This window comes from Cucurbita moschata, unplaced genomic scaffold, assembly GCF_002738365.1.
Source record: "Cucurbita moschata cultivar Rifu unplaced genomic scaffold, Cmos_1.0 Cmo_Scf00005, whole genome shotgun sequence".
NCBI lineage: Eukaryota > Viridiplantae > Streptophyta > Magnoliopsida > Cucurbitales > Cucurbitaceae > Cucurbita > Cucurbita moschata.
The window spans coordinates 2,005,729-2,021,106 of record NW_019268521.1 but is presented as its reverse complement, the minus strand read 5'-3'; the positions used below and the strand labels follow the sequence as shown (position 1 = coordinate 2,021,106).

Genomic DNA, 15,378 nt, shown 5'->3' with positions numbered 1-15,378 from the left:
TTATAATAACGTCACTGACCGTGAAATATTATGAATAAAATAAAGTCAACGTAATGGTTTAACCGTAATAAATATTACGACTTTGATAGTATATTAATTAATTCAAAATTAAATGTTGCTTTAAATTTTAAATCCATCCTATATTATTTATACACATAAAATTTAGAAAAATAATAATATTATTATTATTATTTATAGACCATGTCATCATTAGACAAAATCAACTACGCATTGATTGAGATTGAGAAAAAATGCATGCGCCGTTATCTTTACAATAATCTATTCCCAAAGTTAAACTTTATATTAATCATTTAATTAAACATTAAAGCCTCACCTTATTATATCTAATTCTTTACTCTATTATCTTTTTTTTTTAAAATTATTTTCTTTCCATTTTTGTCAAAAATATATATATATATATATATTATTATTTTCCAATTATTACAATCAATTTCCACGAATTATTTATTTATTGCGTGGATCTTATGTTAGGTAAGGGTAGAGGTACCTCGATAACTCGATAAACGAAATTTAACTTAGAGAATGATCGTCGGTTTATAATCAAGGAATACTCTCTCCCTTGGTATGAGACCTTTTGGGGAAATCCAAAGCAAAGTCATGAGAGTTTATGCTCAAAGTGAACAATATCATACCATCGTGGAGAGTCGTGTTCTTGTAACATGGAATTAGAGCTATGCCCTAAACTTAGTCGTGTCAATAGATTGGTAAATCCTCAAATATCAAACAGAGGACTCCAAAAAGAAAAATGAGTCAACCCTCCTCGAAGGCATAGTAAAAAATGACTATGACTCTAAAGGAGTCGAGCCTCGATTAAAGGGAGACGTGAAAGTCCCACCTCGGCTAATTTAGGGAAGGATCATGAGTTTATAATAAATAAAAAAAACCATCCAACCCACCCCTACTAAAATATTTAACCTTTGCTTTAGGCTTACCCAAAAGACTTCATGTCAATGGAGATAGTATTATTTAGTTATAAACCCATGATCATTCTCTAAATTATCACGATCCGACGTGAGACTTTCATCCGATAGAACCCAGCAAACCAACTCACCCGACCCCAAAAACAAAAGAAAATTATCCGATGTGGGACTTTCATCCAATAGAACCCAGCAAACCAACGCACCCGACCCCAAAAATAAAAGAATTGGGGTTGGGTCGAGTTATCTAACCTAAAAATAAAAAAGTTTGGTGGGTTAGGTTGAGTTGTGAACCCTAGTCAAATGGTTCGAGTCACCAATTCAACCAACGTGAATTTTTGAATTAGGGTAAAAAATTTATATGCTATTAATTTTCACAATAATTTGTATTTTAATTTTTAAAAAATAAAATTTTAAATATTATTTTATTTATTTAAAATCAAACAAAAAAAATTCTAAATATTTAGTAATTATTTAATTTAATTTAATTTTTTAAATTTGGAGTTCAAATTTTATATAAAAGTTATTACTAAACCGAGTAGAAAAATATGGGTAACTAAGTGTATTATATTTAATATACATAATTTATAATCTGCACAAAATGTACAATTTAATTACCTAAACTTCCTCACCCACGGCGGACGCTCCAACTCCGGCCACCCCTCTTCCGTCCGACTCTCACACAAAGAAAAAAAAACGAACAAAACAGAAAATCGCCGCCGCCGCCGCCGCCGCAAATCAATCAACTTCCGGTATACTCTGCAACACCGGCCGCCAGTGACGGTGGCGAGATTCGTGAAACTGATCGCCGACGCCGATCAACTGAGCCAGAACCTGCTGTACGGACATCTCCTTAATATCCACTTTCCCCAAAAGCTCCTCCAGCTGTCTCTTCGTGATCTTAATCTTCACCTCTGTCGCCGCCGTTGAACTCTTTTTCTTCTCGATTTCGCCGAGAAGCCCTTCCCGGCCGTCGTCCTCCGCCGCGAGGAAGTCCCACTCCTCGCCGGCCCACTGCGCCGCCGCGCCATCCCGCCGCAAACAGTTGCCCATAAGAAATTTTTAATTTGGATGAAATGAAAATGAAACGAAATTAAGAATTTGGGAATTTGGGGAATATGAAATTTCGGTATATATAAAGGGGGGTGTGGTGGAGGGGATTGGGGTGCCACGTAGGATTGAAGAATATAGGACACGTGGCGGAGGTTGACCGAGAAAGGGACGGGTCGGTTTCAAAGTTGTAAAATCAAAGCAATTCTCACTGGTTGCAGGCGGTGACTGACGGCCGCCATGATACTTACTTCTACCCACTGGCTTCTCCCATCATCATACATGTTCCTTGTAACGTGCGCCACGCTCACGCCTCGGCTTCCATTAGCCGATCTTTATTTTCCGTATTTATTTTTTCGTCCTTAAATCTTTTAATTAGTGGTTAATAAAATAATAATTCAATTAATTTTCTGATTTTAATTTTTTTTAAAAAAAAATTAAGAGTATAAATGAATTTTTCTTTAGAAAAAAAACTTATTAACTCACACATGTAATAAAATAAAATTTAAAAATTTAATAAGAAAAAATATATTTTTAGACAAATTAATACATAAATTTTTCTGGTCCCTTCAGATCTCACATCAGTTGGACAAGAAAATAAAACATTCTCTGGAACGGTGTGGAAACCTCACTCTAGCATAGGCGTTTTAAAAACTTTGAGAAGAAACCCAGAAGGAAAAGCCTAAAAAAAACAATATCTGCTAGCGGTGGCTAATTATCAGAGCCAAACACCGGGCGAGGAAGCTGAGTCCCGAAGAGGGTGAACACGAGGCGGTATGTCAGCAAAAACGCTAGGTCTCGAAGTGGGTGGATAGGGGGGCCCACATCGATTGGAGAAGAAAATGAGTATTAGCGAGAATGTTGGGCCTCGAAGAGGGGTGACAACAAAACATTATTTATAAGGGTGTGGAAATCTCTCTCTAGCATAGCGTTTTAAAAACTTTGAGGAGAAGCCCAAAAGAGAAAGTCCATAAAGAACAATATCTACTAGCGGTGACTCATTATCAGAGCCAGACACCGGGCGAGGAGGCTGAGCCCCGAAGAGGAGTGGACACGAGGCAGTGTGTCAACAAAAACGCTAGGTCTCAAAGTGGGTGGATGGGGGGAGGCCACATCGATTGGAGAAAGAAACAAGTATTAGCTAGAATGTTGGGCCCAAAGAAGGGTGAGAATGTAACATTATTTATAAGGGTGTGGAAATCTCTCTCTACCACAGACATTTTGAAAACTTTGAGGAGAAATGCAGAAGGGAAACCCAAAAAAAAAAACAATATCTACCAGCGGTGGCACAGTAGTAGAGCCCGACATCGGACGAGGAGGCTGAGCCCCAAAGAGGGGTGGACACGGTTTGCCAGCAAGAACGCTAGGTCCTGAAGTGGGTGGATGGGGGGCCCACATCGATTAGAGAAGGAAACTAGTGTTAGCGAGAATGCTAGGCCCCGGGAGAGGGGTGAACTGTGAGATCTCACCTCTGATATATTTAAATTGATATATTTTTAAGAATAATAAACAAAAATGAGGAGAAGCCGGCTGAAGCAAGGAAGGGACTAGTTAAGCCGAGCCAACCAAATAAAAGAAAATTCCACATTTTCATAAAAAAAAAATATATATATATATAATAATTAAAATAATAATAAAAGCAATGTGAAAAGGGCGAAACGTGGAATCTTAGCGTCTAATCCTCAGTGTGAACGCATTTTTAGGAGCAGAATCTTAACGTAAATTATTTTTTATTTTTTAAATAATTAAAATGTTTTTATTATTTTTAAATATTGGTTAGGTGTGAACGCGTGGTTGGAAAAGGAATCGGGTTTCTGTTATTCCATTTTTGTCGTGTTGTTGGGCATCCTCACGTGACTTCCGCGTGCCTTCCTCCCTCCAAAATTACGTACTCAATTTTAATTACTAATAATTATTTTAATCATAAACCTTATCCACTTTTAATTTCATCTTTTTTCTTGTATTTCTTATTTTATTTTCTCTTTTTCATAATTATTATTATATTAAATTTATTCTTAATTTTGATCTAAATTAATTAAATAATAATATTTTTCTCGACCTCAACCGAAAGACGAATTTAACCTTTATCGGTCGTTTTTAATCTTCTAAAGAAACGTACGAACATCGATTCCTAAATTTTGAAGCTTTTCGTACCCATAATTTTCACGTCAATTTTAAATTAATTAAAAAATAATAATAATAAAAATAAAGAAATAAGTGAAGTGCGAAGGGTATCTCCCTGTGTTTCCACTTGCCCTCCACTTTGTTAATTGTGGGCGTGGAGCCATTGTGTCGCCTTTGTGGATGAATGGCCCCTCCTTTTCCTCCATCTCTTCTTCTTGGCTAAGAAATAGCTCGATCCATTTAACCCAAATTAACACGAACGGTTTGGAGATGTAACGACCTAGATCCACCACTAGCAGATATTGTCCTCTTTAGGCTTTTTCTTTCGGGTTTCTCTTGAGACTTTAAAACGCGTCTGCTAGGGAAAGGTTTCCACACCCTTGTGAAGGGAGTTTTGTTCTCCTCCCCGACCAATGTAGAACATCACAATCCACCCCCCTCGGAGGCCCAGCGTCATCGCTGGCACTCGTTCCTTCCTCCAATCGATGTGGGACCCCATCAAATCAACCCCTCTTTAGGGCCAGCGTTCTTACTAGCACACCGCCTCATGTCTACCCCCTTCAGGGAACAGCGAGAAGGCTAGCACATCGTCCAGTGTCTAGCTCTGATACCATTTGTAACGACCCAGATCCACCCCTAGCAGATATTGTCTTTTTGGGCACTAACAGTAACGACCCAAAATTTTCTATCTTATATCCACCCCTCTAGCTCTAAATGTTTGATATTTGAATTTTACGAGATTTTAGTTATTAATGTAACATGTGCTATGAATAAGTATATTTATTTTAAATAATTAAAAAATAATAATCCGACAGCTCAACTCAACTTGAAAATAAATGGTTAAGTTATGAACTCTATTCGAGTTGTTTGGGTGACCAACCCGACCCGTACGTACCCGAAAACTAAATGTGTAATTTTTTTTTTTTTTAGTTTTAATAAACCCTCCTTTAATTAAATTGCCAAGTAAACAAAATTATATAAAATATTGGCTTGACAGAGTTGACTTTAAGAAAAAGTCAAAATCCAAGCCAAATCTCGAAGAACCATTTCTTCACATCAAGTGGACAAACAACTTTGTCAAATAGCTTGAGATATTTCAAACACAATCCCATTAAGTTGGAATGTAATAAAGAAATTTAAACCACAATATATAATAATAATTAAATATTATTATGGAAATTAATGCAATAATGTATAATAATTATTAGTTTAATTTCAATGTTTGATTATTGTAAGCATTTGATAGCGATATTTCTAAGTTTGACTTTAGGTCGGTTTGTCAATAGAATGACGATTCAAATACTTGTCCACAAATTATTAGTTCGTTTTTTTTAGTATAATAAACGTCTGGTGAAAATTTGAACCTTCGATTTTAAAGGAAGAAGCACGTGTCATAATCGTGATTCATCGAAAAAATAAAAATAGCATGAATGAGTATAAAAATACTTAGTAAGCAGCCTACTTGTAAGTTCGGATGGATCATCTTCTATGACTAAATATCACGTAACTAGGTCACTAATTGTCGGGGACTTACTTTGAGTTATATAGCTCAAGACAAATTTTTGTAGGGTACTGAATCCTTGCCGGATTTTCGGGGATTAACTCTTTGTCTCTCATATTTGACTCTATCTGGATCCTTCCCAACTTTCTAATTCTTACCCTATAGGCTTTCATGGTGAGATCCCGCATCAGTTGGAGAGAGAAACGAAACATTTCTTATAAACGTGTGGAAACCTCTCCCTAACAGACACGTTTTATAACCGTGAGGTTGATAGTGATACTTAACGAGCTAAAGCGGACAATCTCTACTAGTGGTGTGGTATCAGAGCCAGATACCGAGGGGTGTGAGATCTCATATCGATTGAAAAGAGGAACAAAACTGTAAGAATATGAAAGTCTAGCTTTAGCTGGCGCTCATAGTCTCGTGTTTAAGTTGTAATATAGAGTATTTAATTTTTCAACTCGTGTCATATTAAACAAAATATCTTACTAAGTTGAATAATAATGTAATGAATGGGTATATTTCATTTAATTTGTGACATTATTAAATATAATATATGTGTAATTGAGTGTAAAATGACCCATATTATTATTATTATTATAAATATATAATAATAAACATGTTTTACTTGTATGGTGTTATTTTTGTTATTTATGTTCCAAAGTCTATCAAATAATAGACCATATATATATATTTTAATATCTTGAAAATATAGGTGTCGATATCATTAAATATATTTGTTTATTTAAACGGTATAAATAAGTTACTTTATATTAATTAAATATTTTGTAGAATGAGAGAATAAAAAAATTTAAATTGTATTTATTAAAATAATTTAAAATTTGTGAGTAAATATAAGTTAAAAGATAATTGAAATATACTTTTCTCTATAGAGCTTAAAAAAAAAATAAAAATAAAAATAAAAATAAAAAATATATATATATCGTTACTCTATCTAACTCGATTCTTAATTTTTCAAGAAGAATTAAGTTTTTTAGAATTTTTTCTTTCAAATAAGTATCTGAATGAGAAACAAAGGAAGGAGGTCGAGAATGATTTGCACAATCAATCAATTTCGTCAAATCTAGACAGTTTGTCGTGAAGCTTGCTGTAATCACACTCGGGTGAAGTTTCAGTTTGCTTCAGATATGTTTTTAAGGGTGTACACGGGTTGGGTTAGGTTGGGTTGGAGAAGTCTTTTGGATCAACCTGACATTACGAGTTGGTCAGGTTGGTGATCCGAGCAACTCGAATATACTTCACAATCTAACCCAATTTAGTCTTCTATTTTTGGGTTGGGTTGGGTTGGGTTAGGTTGTCAGGTTATTATTATTTTTTTAATTATTTAAAAAATTATACTTATCCAATTACATTAATAACTAAAATTTTGTAAAACTCAAATATCAAACATTCCGTTCACAATAAAGATTAGTCATAAATGTCACGTATTCTTAATTTTCGTAATAATATTAAAAGTAAGATAGGATAAGGTTAAGCTATAACTCTATTTTTGAGTTGATCGGATTGACTCAATAAAAAAATGTCAACCCGTGAGACCAAAACATAAAAATGCATAAATTTTCTTCAAAACTAACTCTCTTTACGACCGCTTAAGCTACTTTATTAATTTTGAAATGTTTATAAAATGTTAAGGGTATTATTGTAATTTTTTAAAAGAATGGTGACCGTGAAAAAAACATGATAAATATTTTTTATAATATATATATATATATATATATAAACAAAAATATATATTTTATGTTTAGAAAATACTATCTGTATTGGTACGAGGCCTTTTAGGGAAACTATGAATACTAGAGGAGAACCCGAGAGAAAAGAAGCTAATGCTCAAAGTGAACAATATTATTGTAGAGAGTCGTGTTCATTTAACATTTTAAAAATTTAAGGAATTTTTTGACCAGTTGTGAGTGAGGAGAGATTTGAACCCCGACACTGTGATTCGTAGCCACGTGCGCTAATCTCCTAAGCTGAAGTCGATAACCGACCGTAATAGAATAACGACCAAAATCAAACATAAACTAAAAACTTTAATTAAACAAAGATAAAAAAGTAGAAAGTGTAATCATAAAATTATTATCTATATGTTTTCTCCAACATTAATAGTCTCGAAAATCGATTAAATTCGGACCGAACTACAAGGCCATCCACGTGGCAACCTTTCATTGGCTACACAATTAAAATCCATACCCCATGCTTACAAAACGGGGCCCGCTCTCTGTTAACTTTACAACCACCGCTTGTCTGTCCAGACTTGGGAGAGTGATGCTCACGCGGTGAGGCTTATTTCAAATAGTCTCCTCGAAACGGCTTTCAGATGCCGCAAACGACGTCGTTCTGTATCTCCAACGTTCGGATTCTTCGGCGCGTTTCACACCGCTTGTTTACGCGCGTGGCTTTCAACCAACGTGTCGTTTCCTCCCTCCAAACGAATCCATGAGACGATCTGTCAGAGCCTTTTCTTTTAGTACGATTTACAAAATTCTGAATATATTTTGTCTAAATGTCTTTCGATTTATAAAATACAATTAAAAAAAAAAAACATTTTTATTTTACAATTATACCCTTTCTTTCTTATTATTTTTTTAAATACAAACCTTATTTAAAAAAAAAAAAATATATATATATATAATAAATTTGATCTCTCAATTTTAAAAAATAAATAGAATATTTTACTTTTCAAAATCATTATTTAATATGTAATTAATTTAAATATAATTATTTTTTTTAATTTATAGATTTTTATAAATAAAAAAGAGATGGATGAAGGAGGAGGATATTTAATTAAAAAAAAAAAAAGAGATTTCTGACCAAATATTTAATTATAGAACATTAATTATTTTCTATAGAATTATTAAATTAAATGTATATCACTTCGTAAGGTATCTTTGGAGGGCATTTTGGTCAATTCGGTTCTGCCATAGCTCAACGGGCTCGCTCAAAAAACTGGAAAATCGCTTCTCCACTGCGATTTTCTCCTCCTCCTTCCAATTGGATGGAGACGACGATGAAGCTGCTGCGGCCGGGGAAGTCTCCACGGGCTCCTGCATTCACCTGTTCGAAGTCGGTGAACTTATCGCCGGAATTGGATCTTCAGCAGACGCCAAGTTCACGCAAGGATTCTCGACGGAGGATCCGAAATCTTTCGTTGATTAAGAGAAAGTCGGTGCCGACCGGGCGGAGGAGTAGGCCGCAGACTCCACTTCTTAAGTGGAAGGTCGACGACAGAGTTGATGGTAGAGGTGAAGAAGACGAAGACGAAAAGAAGACGGAATCGGAGAACGGAGAGAAAGATCTCCGGCGGATGAGTGGGGAAAGAGATGTGGTCGTATCGGCGAGGAAGCTCGCTGCTGGTTTTTGGCGGTTTCAGAAGCCGGAGGTGAGCGCTGATGGAGGAAGGAGCGGTTTGAGACGCACTGTGGAGCAGAGGATCGGTTTTCAGGTAACTGTTTCTTGGAAATCTCGTTTTGAATTGTGATTCTGTTTGTACGATTAGCATTTGACGAAGATTGAGTGTGCATTTTTCTCCTTGCTCTGAATCAAAATTTTGAAGAACTGCTACGTTGTTTGGGATTGGATCTTTGATTTCTATTTCTGAAATTATTGTAATAACTGCGATTAGATGAGTTTTAGGAATGAAATGAGGTTTAGGAATCAATGTAATTTCGCCTCTAGTTCTGCAGTTCCGTTCATTGTTGTGATCATTTATGATTCATCTTGCAGCCTGTTGCTGGCCATGTTCGTGCTCCGATTCTCCGTCATCACAATAACAACATATTCAGTAATGAAACGAGGCATCTGTTACAGGGCCAAACCTCAACTTCTGGTATGAGAAATGGCGTTCTGAGCAAGGTAATGACATTATCTTCAGAGTCCTCTCTGTTTTTCTTTTGAAGTTATTGCAATAATGTTTGAACTGTTTTCATCTCCCATCCCTGCCATCAGATTGAACCGTTCTTTCAATTCTCCAACTCAGTTATGGAAGGGGCAACAAAATGGGACCCTATTGGCTCGAAAATTCCAGTTGAAAGGGACCATGTTTACAATCGAAGAGAGCTTCTTGACCAGCAAGTGAGCCTGGTTTCTGTTATATCTTCCCTTGAAGCTGAACTCAAGCAAGCACGGGTGCGCATTTCGGAACTCGAAACGGAACGCCATGCATCGAAGAAGAAGCTTGAGAGCTTCTTGAGAAAGGTTGATGAGGAAAAGACTGTATGGCGTATGAGGGAACATGAGAAAGTACGTGTGTTTATAGAAAGCATCAGGACTGAGTTGAACCATGAAAAGAAAAATCGAAGAAGAGTAGAGCATTTCAATTCGAAACTGGTCCATGAGCTAGCTGATGCTAAATCCTTGGTGAAGAAGCTGATGCAGGACTATGAAGAAGAAAGGAAGGAAAGGGTATTGATTGAACAAGTATGTGAAGAACTTGCTAAAGAAATTGGAGATGATAAGGCAGAAATAGAGGCATCGAAGAGAGAATCTGCGTTATTTAGAGAGGAAGTGGAAGAAGAGAGGAAGATGTTGCAGTTAGCAGAAGTATGGCGTGAAGAACGCGTTCAAATGAAGCTGGTCGATGCGAAGGTAGCGGTCGAAGAGAAGTACTCTCAGATGAACAAGCTTGTTGCTGATCTTGAAAACTTTCTAAGATCAAGGGGAGCAATCTCAGACGTTAAGGAGATGAAAGAAGCTGTATTACTTGAACAGGCTGCTTCTGCAATGAACATCCAAGACATACAGCACTTATCATACCAACCTTCTAAGCCAGATGATATATTCTCCATCTTTGAAGAAGTTAATTTTGGTGAAAATCATGAGAGGGAGGTTAAGCCATACAGTTCTTACAGTCCGGTGACCGAAATCTCTAAAGTCGGAACAGTGAGCCCCGACGTAAATGTAGATTCGGGTAAACGAGCGGATGGCACTCTGATGGCAGCCTTTAATCAGAATGGAAACATGGACGACGAGAGTGGATGGGAGACAGTGAGCCAAATTGAGGATCAGGGCTCGAGTTATTCGCCCGAAGGAAGCTCGACACGACCCGGTAATAAGAATAGTGAAAATAGTAGCAGCACGACAGGCTCAGAGACTGTAACAGACTGGGAAGAACACGGAGGAGGTGGAGAAACAACAATCAACATCAGTGAAGTCTATTCAGAACTTGTAAGGAAATCAAAGAAAGTATCAAACTTAACGAAGAAGCTTTGGAAATCCGGCCATAACAATGGTGGCGACAGCAACAAGATGATACCAGTAAAGGAGCCTCATGGTGGGTCTAGTCCAGATTTCATGGATCAGTGGAGTTCCTTCGACTTAGGTGATGCTCAAATAGCTCGACAGATGAAAGGCCAAATGAATGTGAAGGAAGGCCATAAACTACAGCTGCGGCATGTCCTTAAACAGAAGATATAGAGGCCGATAGCGATTGCTTCCTGGACGGTTTTATGCAGCCGCATCGAGCCAGCGACATGACGACGTTATATATTTACCGTAGTGTAAGATTCAAATGAATGAGGCTTCATAAAACAAAGATAATTTCCGCCTCTATTTTCTCCAAATGTATCGAACATTCCACTTATCAATCGATTGATAACCTTCCAAATATCCCTTCGGATTCCCTTGAAGAGCTGATCTTATATTCCGGGAAGTACCATAGTTTAGAAATTGTGTAAAAGAACATAATATGTTATGGATAAGCAAGGGACAAGAACAAAGAAAAGAAGCTCAGTCCCAAGAGATCACAATATGAACAACACTGGTCAGTAAATATGAAACATTCATGGTAATATGACAATTAGAATGCCACAGCAAATTCAACAAGCCGAAGGAGTCAAAGTCGATACAGCTGAAACCGAACAGCTCAATTATTTTGTCGAACATTCTTCCTGTCATCTATACTCTTGGAAGTTGACATGGCCAGTGGCTTTTGCGTGTTCTACAGCCTCCTGAACATTGGATTCTCTAAATGAATTACAAGAGTTTGAAGAATTAATGAAGCAAGCAATGAATTTCGACAAGGAATAATACCGTTTGGCCGATGACTCCGATTTGGCAAACCCCACATCGCAGCGTGAAGTTGGCAGTGTCGGTGAATCTCCGTTTCCTGAAATGTGCAAGCGTAGATTAAGATGCAGGAAGGCGAAACATTCAAAGAGTTCTTCAAGTTTCTTTGATCATTACACAAGATCAACCTTTGCTGTTCTTCAACAAAATGAAGAGCTTGCCCTTCAATGGGACCAATTGTCCTGTCCCGATTCACAGAAAATATGGTCTGATCAAATTCCTCTGGAGCTCCCTCAGATGGAGACATCTGACAAGAACACAGATGCAGGGAGCCAAGATTCATATATCAAACACAATCAAAGACAGAGATCTTGCTTTATAAGGTACTGTTCATATAAAAAAACATATTATCAAGTTCATCTTGCTTTATATTTGAGGGAATCAGAAAATCATACAACTAAAGCATCATAGTGGAGTCCATCATATATCAGCAGAACCCTTTCTGAATACTTCTTTTCCTGTCAACGGCGACCGATAATCAGCATCGGAATGGTGAAAGGATTACTCTTGGGGTCATAGGAATTGAAAATCCTAACCTGACCGTACAAATCACATCGTTTGGTCTGGATATCGTATGCTGCAATTTCACGCCCATAATACTCGGATAGTATCGAAAGCTCAATTGCACCTGTGGAGGAGAAAGTAAGCTTAAAAAGAATAAACGAACTGATATAGATTTGATATCAGTCCAGCTACACCTAAAGCTTTCGTATGTTTCGGTTTGGTTTACAGTTTACTATTAGAAGAACAAACAGTGTGGCAAAACTTTCAAATTGTCACGGTCATGCTTGTCTAAGGCGTGTTGTCTATGACTGCATGACCATTGCATGTCAAAACCCTTGTGTTGTATCACTTTATTGCTTTCCTATATCGCTTTCATGATGTATAGTTTCCTTATTGTATTTTCTAAGTGTAAGACGTTTCAGCAGAATTATGTCCATGCTTGGTAGACCTGAAATGTCTCAATTGGGGGATGGATGCGGCTAGACGTCAATTCTTCCTACTTGGAGTTATATGCTATCTAAGCTACTGTATTGCCTTTTTCGTTTATCGTTTATGACCTATAACATTGCTTTCTTCATTTCTCTCAAATCTTACTTACAAACTCTCTTTCTAAAATCTTACTCTGGCACTATTTTCTAAAATCTTCTTAAAACGAGGCCTAAGACTTGGGTATACGTCATAGGTCCAAAAGCGAGATGATTTGACTCACTCTGTAGTGAGAGTGAGTGCTGCACAATCGCTTACAAACATCCCGTAAAAGCGTGATTGTGACACAAAACAACATATTCAAGAAATCCATGAGTAAGTTCAACAAAACACCTAGCCTATCATCTAATGCTAGAAACACGAGACAGCGGGGAACGTTATATTTTGATGTAATACAAAATTCCATCGAGCAATGATAATATCGATACAAACCTCCCCACTTCTCTGAATCAAGAATCCAAGCACAATACTCCTCATTTGGCTTCCCAAGAAATGCTTCACAATACCTTGTTGGATCACTTGCTACTGTTGCAGCTATGACCTTTAAGAGAATCATATTGTGGCTTATGTTCAGAGTGAAGAATACAAATATGAACTTCAAGAAAGATATGATAGAAAGCAGTATAATGTAGGGTAGTTCTAATAACGACGAAACATTATAAATCAGAACGAACCTGTCTTAGCTCGGCGGCCTTGTGCTTATCGTGGTCCATAACATACCTAACGTACATTGCAACAGAAGTAGCACAAAAATGAACATGAGGCAAAGCCACAGACAAGAGAGAGACCCATACTTTTAGAAACAATTAAGAAGTATATATGTCAAGAACTTGATCTTTATCTTTAAACTTTTTCTCTTAATCTGCCTCGCGGAGGTTTATTTTCTGATACGAAACAATTTCGTTGATGAAATGAAATGGTACAAAAGAGATATATTATCCGAACATATTACAAAAAAACTTCTCCAATTTGATAGTGTAACAACTCAAGCCCACCGCTAGCAGATATTGTCCTTTTTGGGTTTTCCCTTTCGGGTTTTCTCTCAAAGTTTTAAAATACGTCTACTAGGGAGAAGTTTCCACTCTTAAAAAGAATAAATCGTTCCCATCTCCAACCGATGTGGGATCTCACAATCTCCCCTCCCCCTCCCCCCTTCGGGGCCCAGCGTCCTCGCAGGCACTCGTTCCCCTCTACAATCGATGTGGGACCCCCCAATCCACCCCCCTTTGAGGCTCAACGTTCTCACTGGCACACCGCCTGGTATCCACCCCACTTCGGGCTTCAGGCTTTAGTCTCTTTGCTAGCACATCGCCCGGTGTTTGTCTCTAATACCATTTATAACAGCCCAAGCCACCGCTAACAGATACTGTCCTCTTTAGGCTTTCCCTTCTGGGTTTCCCCTCAAAGTTTTAAAATGCGTCTTCTAGGGAGAGGTTTCCACACCCTTATAAACAATATTTTGTTCCCTTCTCCAACCGATGTGCGATCTCACAATCCACCCCCCTTTGTGGCACTCAATCCCCTCTCCAATCGATGTAGGACCCTCCAATCCACCCCCTTTGAGGCCAGCGTCCTCGCTGGCACACCATCTAGTGTCCACTCCCTTCAAGGTTCAGCTTCCTCATTGACACATCATTCGGTGTCTGACTCTGATACCATTTGAAACAATCCAAGCCCATCACTATTAGATATTGTCCTCTTTGGCTTTCCCTTCCAGACTTCCCCTCAAGGTTTTAAAACACGCCTACTAGGGAGAAATTTCCACACCCTTAGAAACAATGTTTCGTTCCCCTCTCCAACCAATGTAGGATCTCACAAATAGAACAACATTTAAGATGTAATTGTTCAAAGGACAAAAGCTTAGACCAGACAAAAGCCATAAAAATAAGCTGCATCAAGGGTTTCCTATGGAGAACTTCCCTCGTCCTTCAAAAACCCCAACGATCCAAAGTCGAAAGTTTCGGGATACAAATTGATTTTCACCCCCTTTTATCTCCTAATCACAACCAAAATACAGCCATTTCATAGACAATATAGAGACTCTTATCTCCTAATCTTTACAAAGGAATAGGTCGGCAGGCAAGTAATTCGAATCTTACCCAACAGCATTGAAGAGGCAACTATTGTCAGATGGAATAACCCTTCTAAGAATCGTACCTTCCATAGTATAATATTCTATCAATACCTGAAAATCCATTCAATCAATACCTACTTCAATCTCTAATAAAGATGAACAGATGAACATATAAACAAAAGATCAAGAACCATAAGGAAAACAAAGCTTGTAGGGTTCAAGGTACGCATAAACTCACACAAACTTGAAAACCCCTCTTCTTAAACCACAAAACTAAATCATCAAACCTAGATTCATCAGAAGTATAATCTACCAGAAATTGCAAGGAAAATTGTAAAAACAAGATAGAATTTCACCTAAACACAAACCGAAGAAGAAAATCCTAGATCCGATCTTGTATGCAGAAGGAGAAGAGGTTTACCGGCAACAAAATCGAAGAACCAAATCGAAAGAAAAGAATCGGATTGAATGAAGAAAACGTTTATTACTTACGGTTTGTATAACGCCAGGTTTTTTTTGGTGCTTCAAATTTAGCGATGAAGCCGTCCCCACCATTGCCAAAACGACGAGCTATCTAACTCAAATCAAATCGCCATGTTTTGAGCTTTTATCAGAAACCT

At 37.4% G+C, this 15,378-nt stretch overlaps 3 protein-coding genes across 6 annotated transcripts; 1 reads left to right on the top strand and 2 right to left on the bottom strand.

The window, feature by feature from the left end:
* Window positions 1-1,676: 1,676 nt before the first annotated feature.
* LOC111442898 lies at window positions 1,677-1,991 on the bottom strand. Its single transcript, XM_023080457.1, has one exon. The coding sequence runs from the start codon at window positions 1,989-1,991 to the stop codon at window positions 1,677-1,679; it is 315 nt and encodes a 104-aa protein (XP_022936225.1).
* Window positions 1,992-8,531: 6,540 nt separating this feature from the next.
* LOC111442855 lies at window positions 8,532-11,235 on the top strand. Its single transcript, XM_023080410.1, has 3 exons — window positions 8,532-9,073; window positions 9,355-9,483; window positions 9,577-11,235. Exons 1-3 carry the CDS (start codon window positions 8,627-8,629, stop codon window positions 11,041-11,043), a joined length of 2,043 nt encoding a protein of 680 aa, XP_022936178.1. The 5' UTR covers window positions 8,532-8,626; the 3' UTR covers window positions 11,044-11,235.
* Window positions 11,236-11,343: 108 nt separating this feature from the next.
* Window positions 11,344-15,328, bottom strand: LOC111442858 (ubiquitin thioesterase OTU1-like). Of its 4 annotated transcripts, none has more exons than XM_023080414.1 (9): window positions 15,251-15,328; window positions 14,784-14,869; window positions 13,359-13,404; window positions 13,117-13,225; window positions 12,231-12,322; window positions 12,090-12,152; window positions 11,823-11,941; window positions 11,659-11,734; window positions 11,344-11,576 (listed from the first exon to the last, which is right to left on the bottom strand). In XM_023080414.1, exons 1-9 carry the CDS (start codon window positions 15,311-15,313, stop codon window positions 11,520-11,522), a joined length of 711 nt encoding a protein of 236 aa, XP_022936182.1. In that variant the 5' UTR covers window positions 15,314-15,328; the 3' UTR covers window positions 11,344-11,519. The 4 variants fall into 4 exon arrangements, with proteins under 4 accessions (XP_022936182.1, XP_022936184.1, XP_022936183.1 ...); XM_023080416.1 differs by having other exon boundaries at window positions 15,180-15,257; XM_023080415.1 differs by lacking the exon at window positions 15,251-15,328 and adding an exon at window positions 15,115-15,250.
* Between the last annotated feature and the right edge of the window lie 50 nt (window positions 15,329-15,378).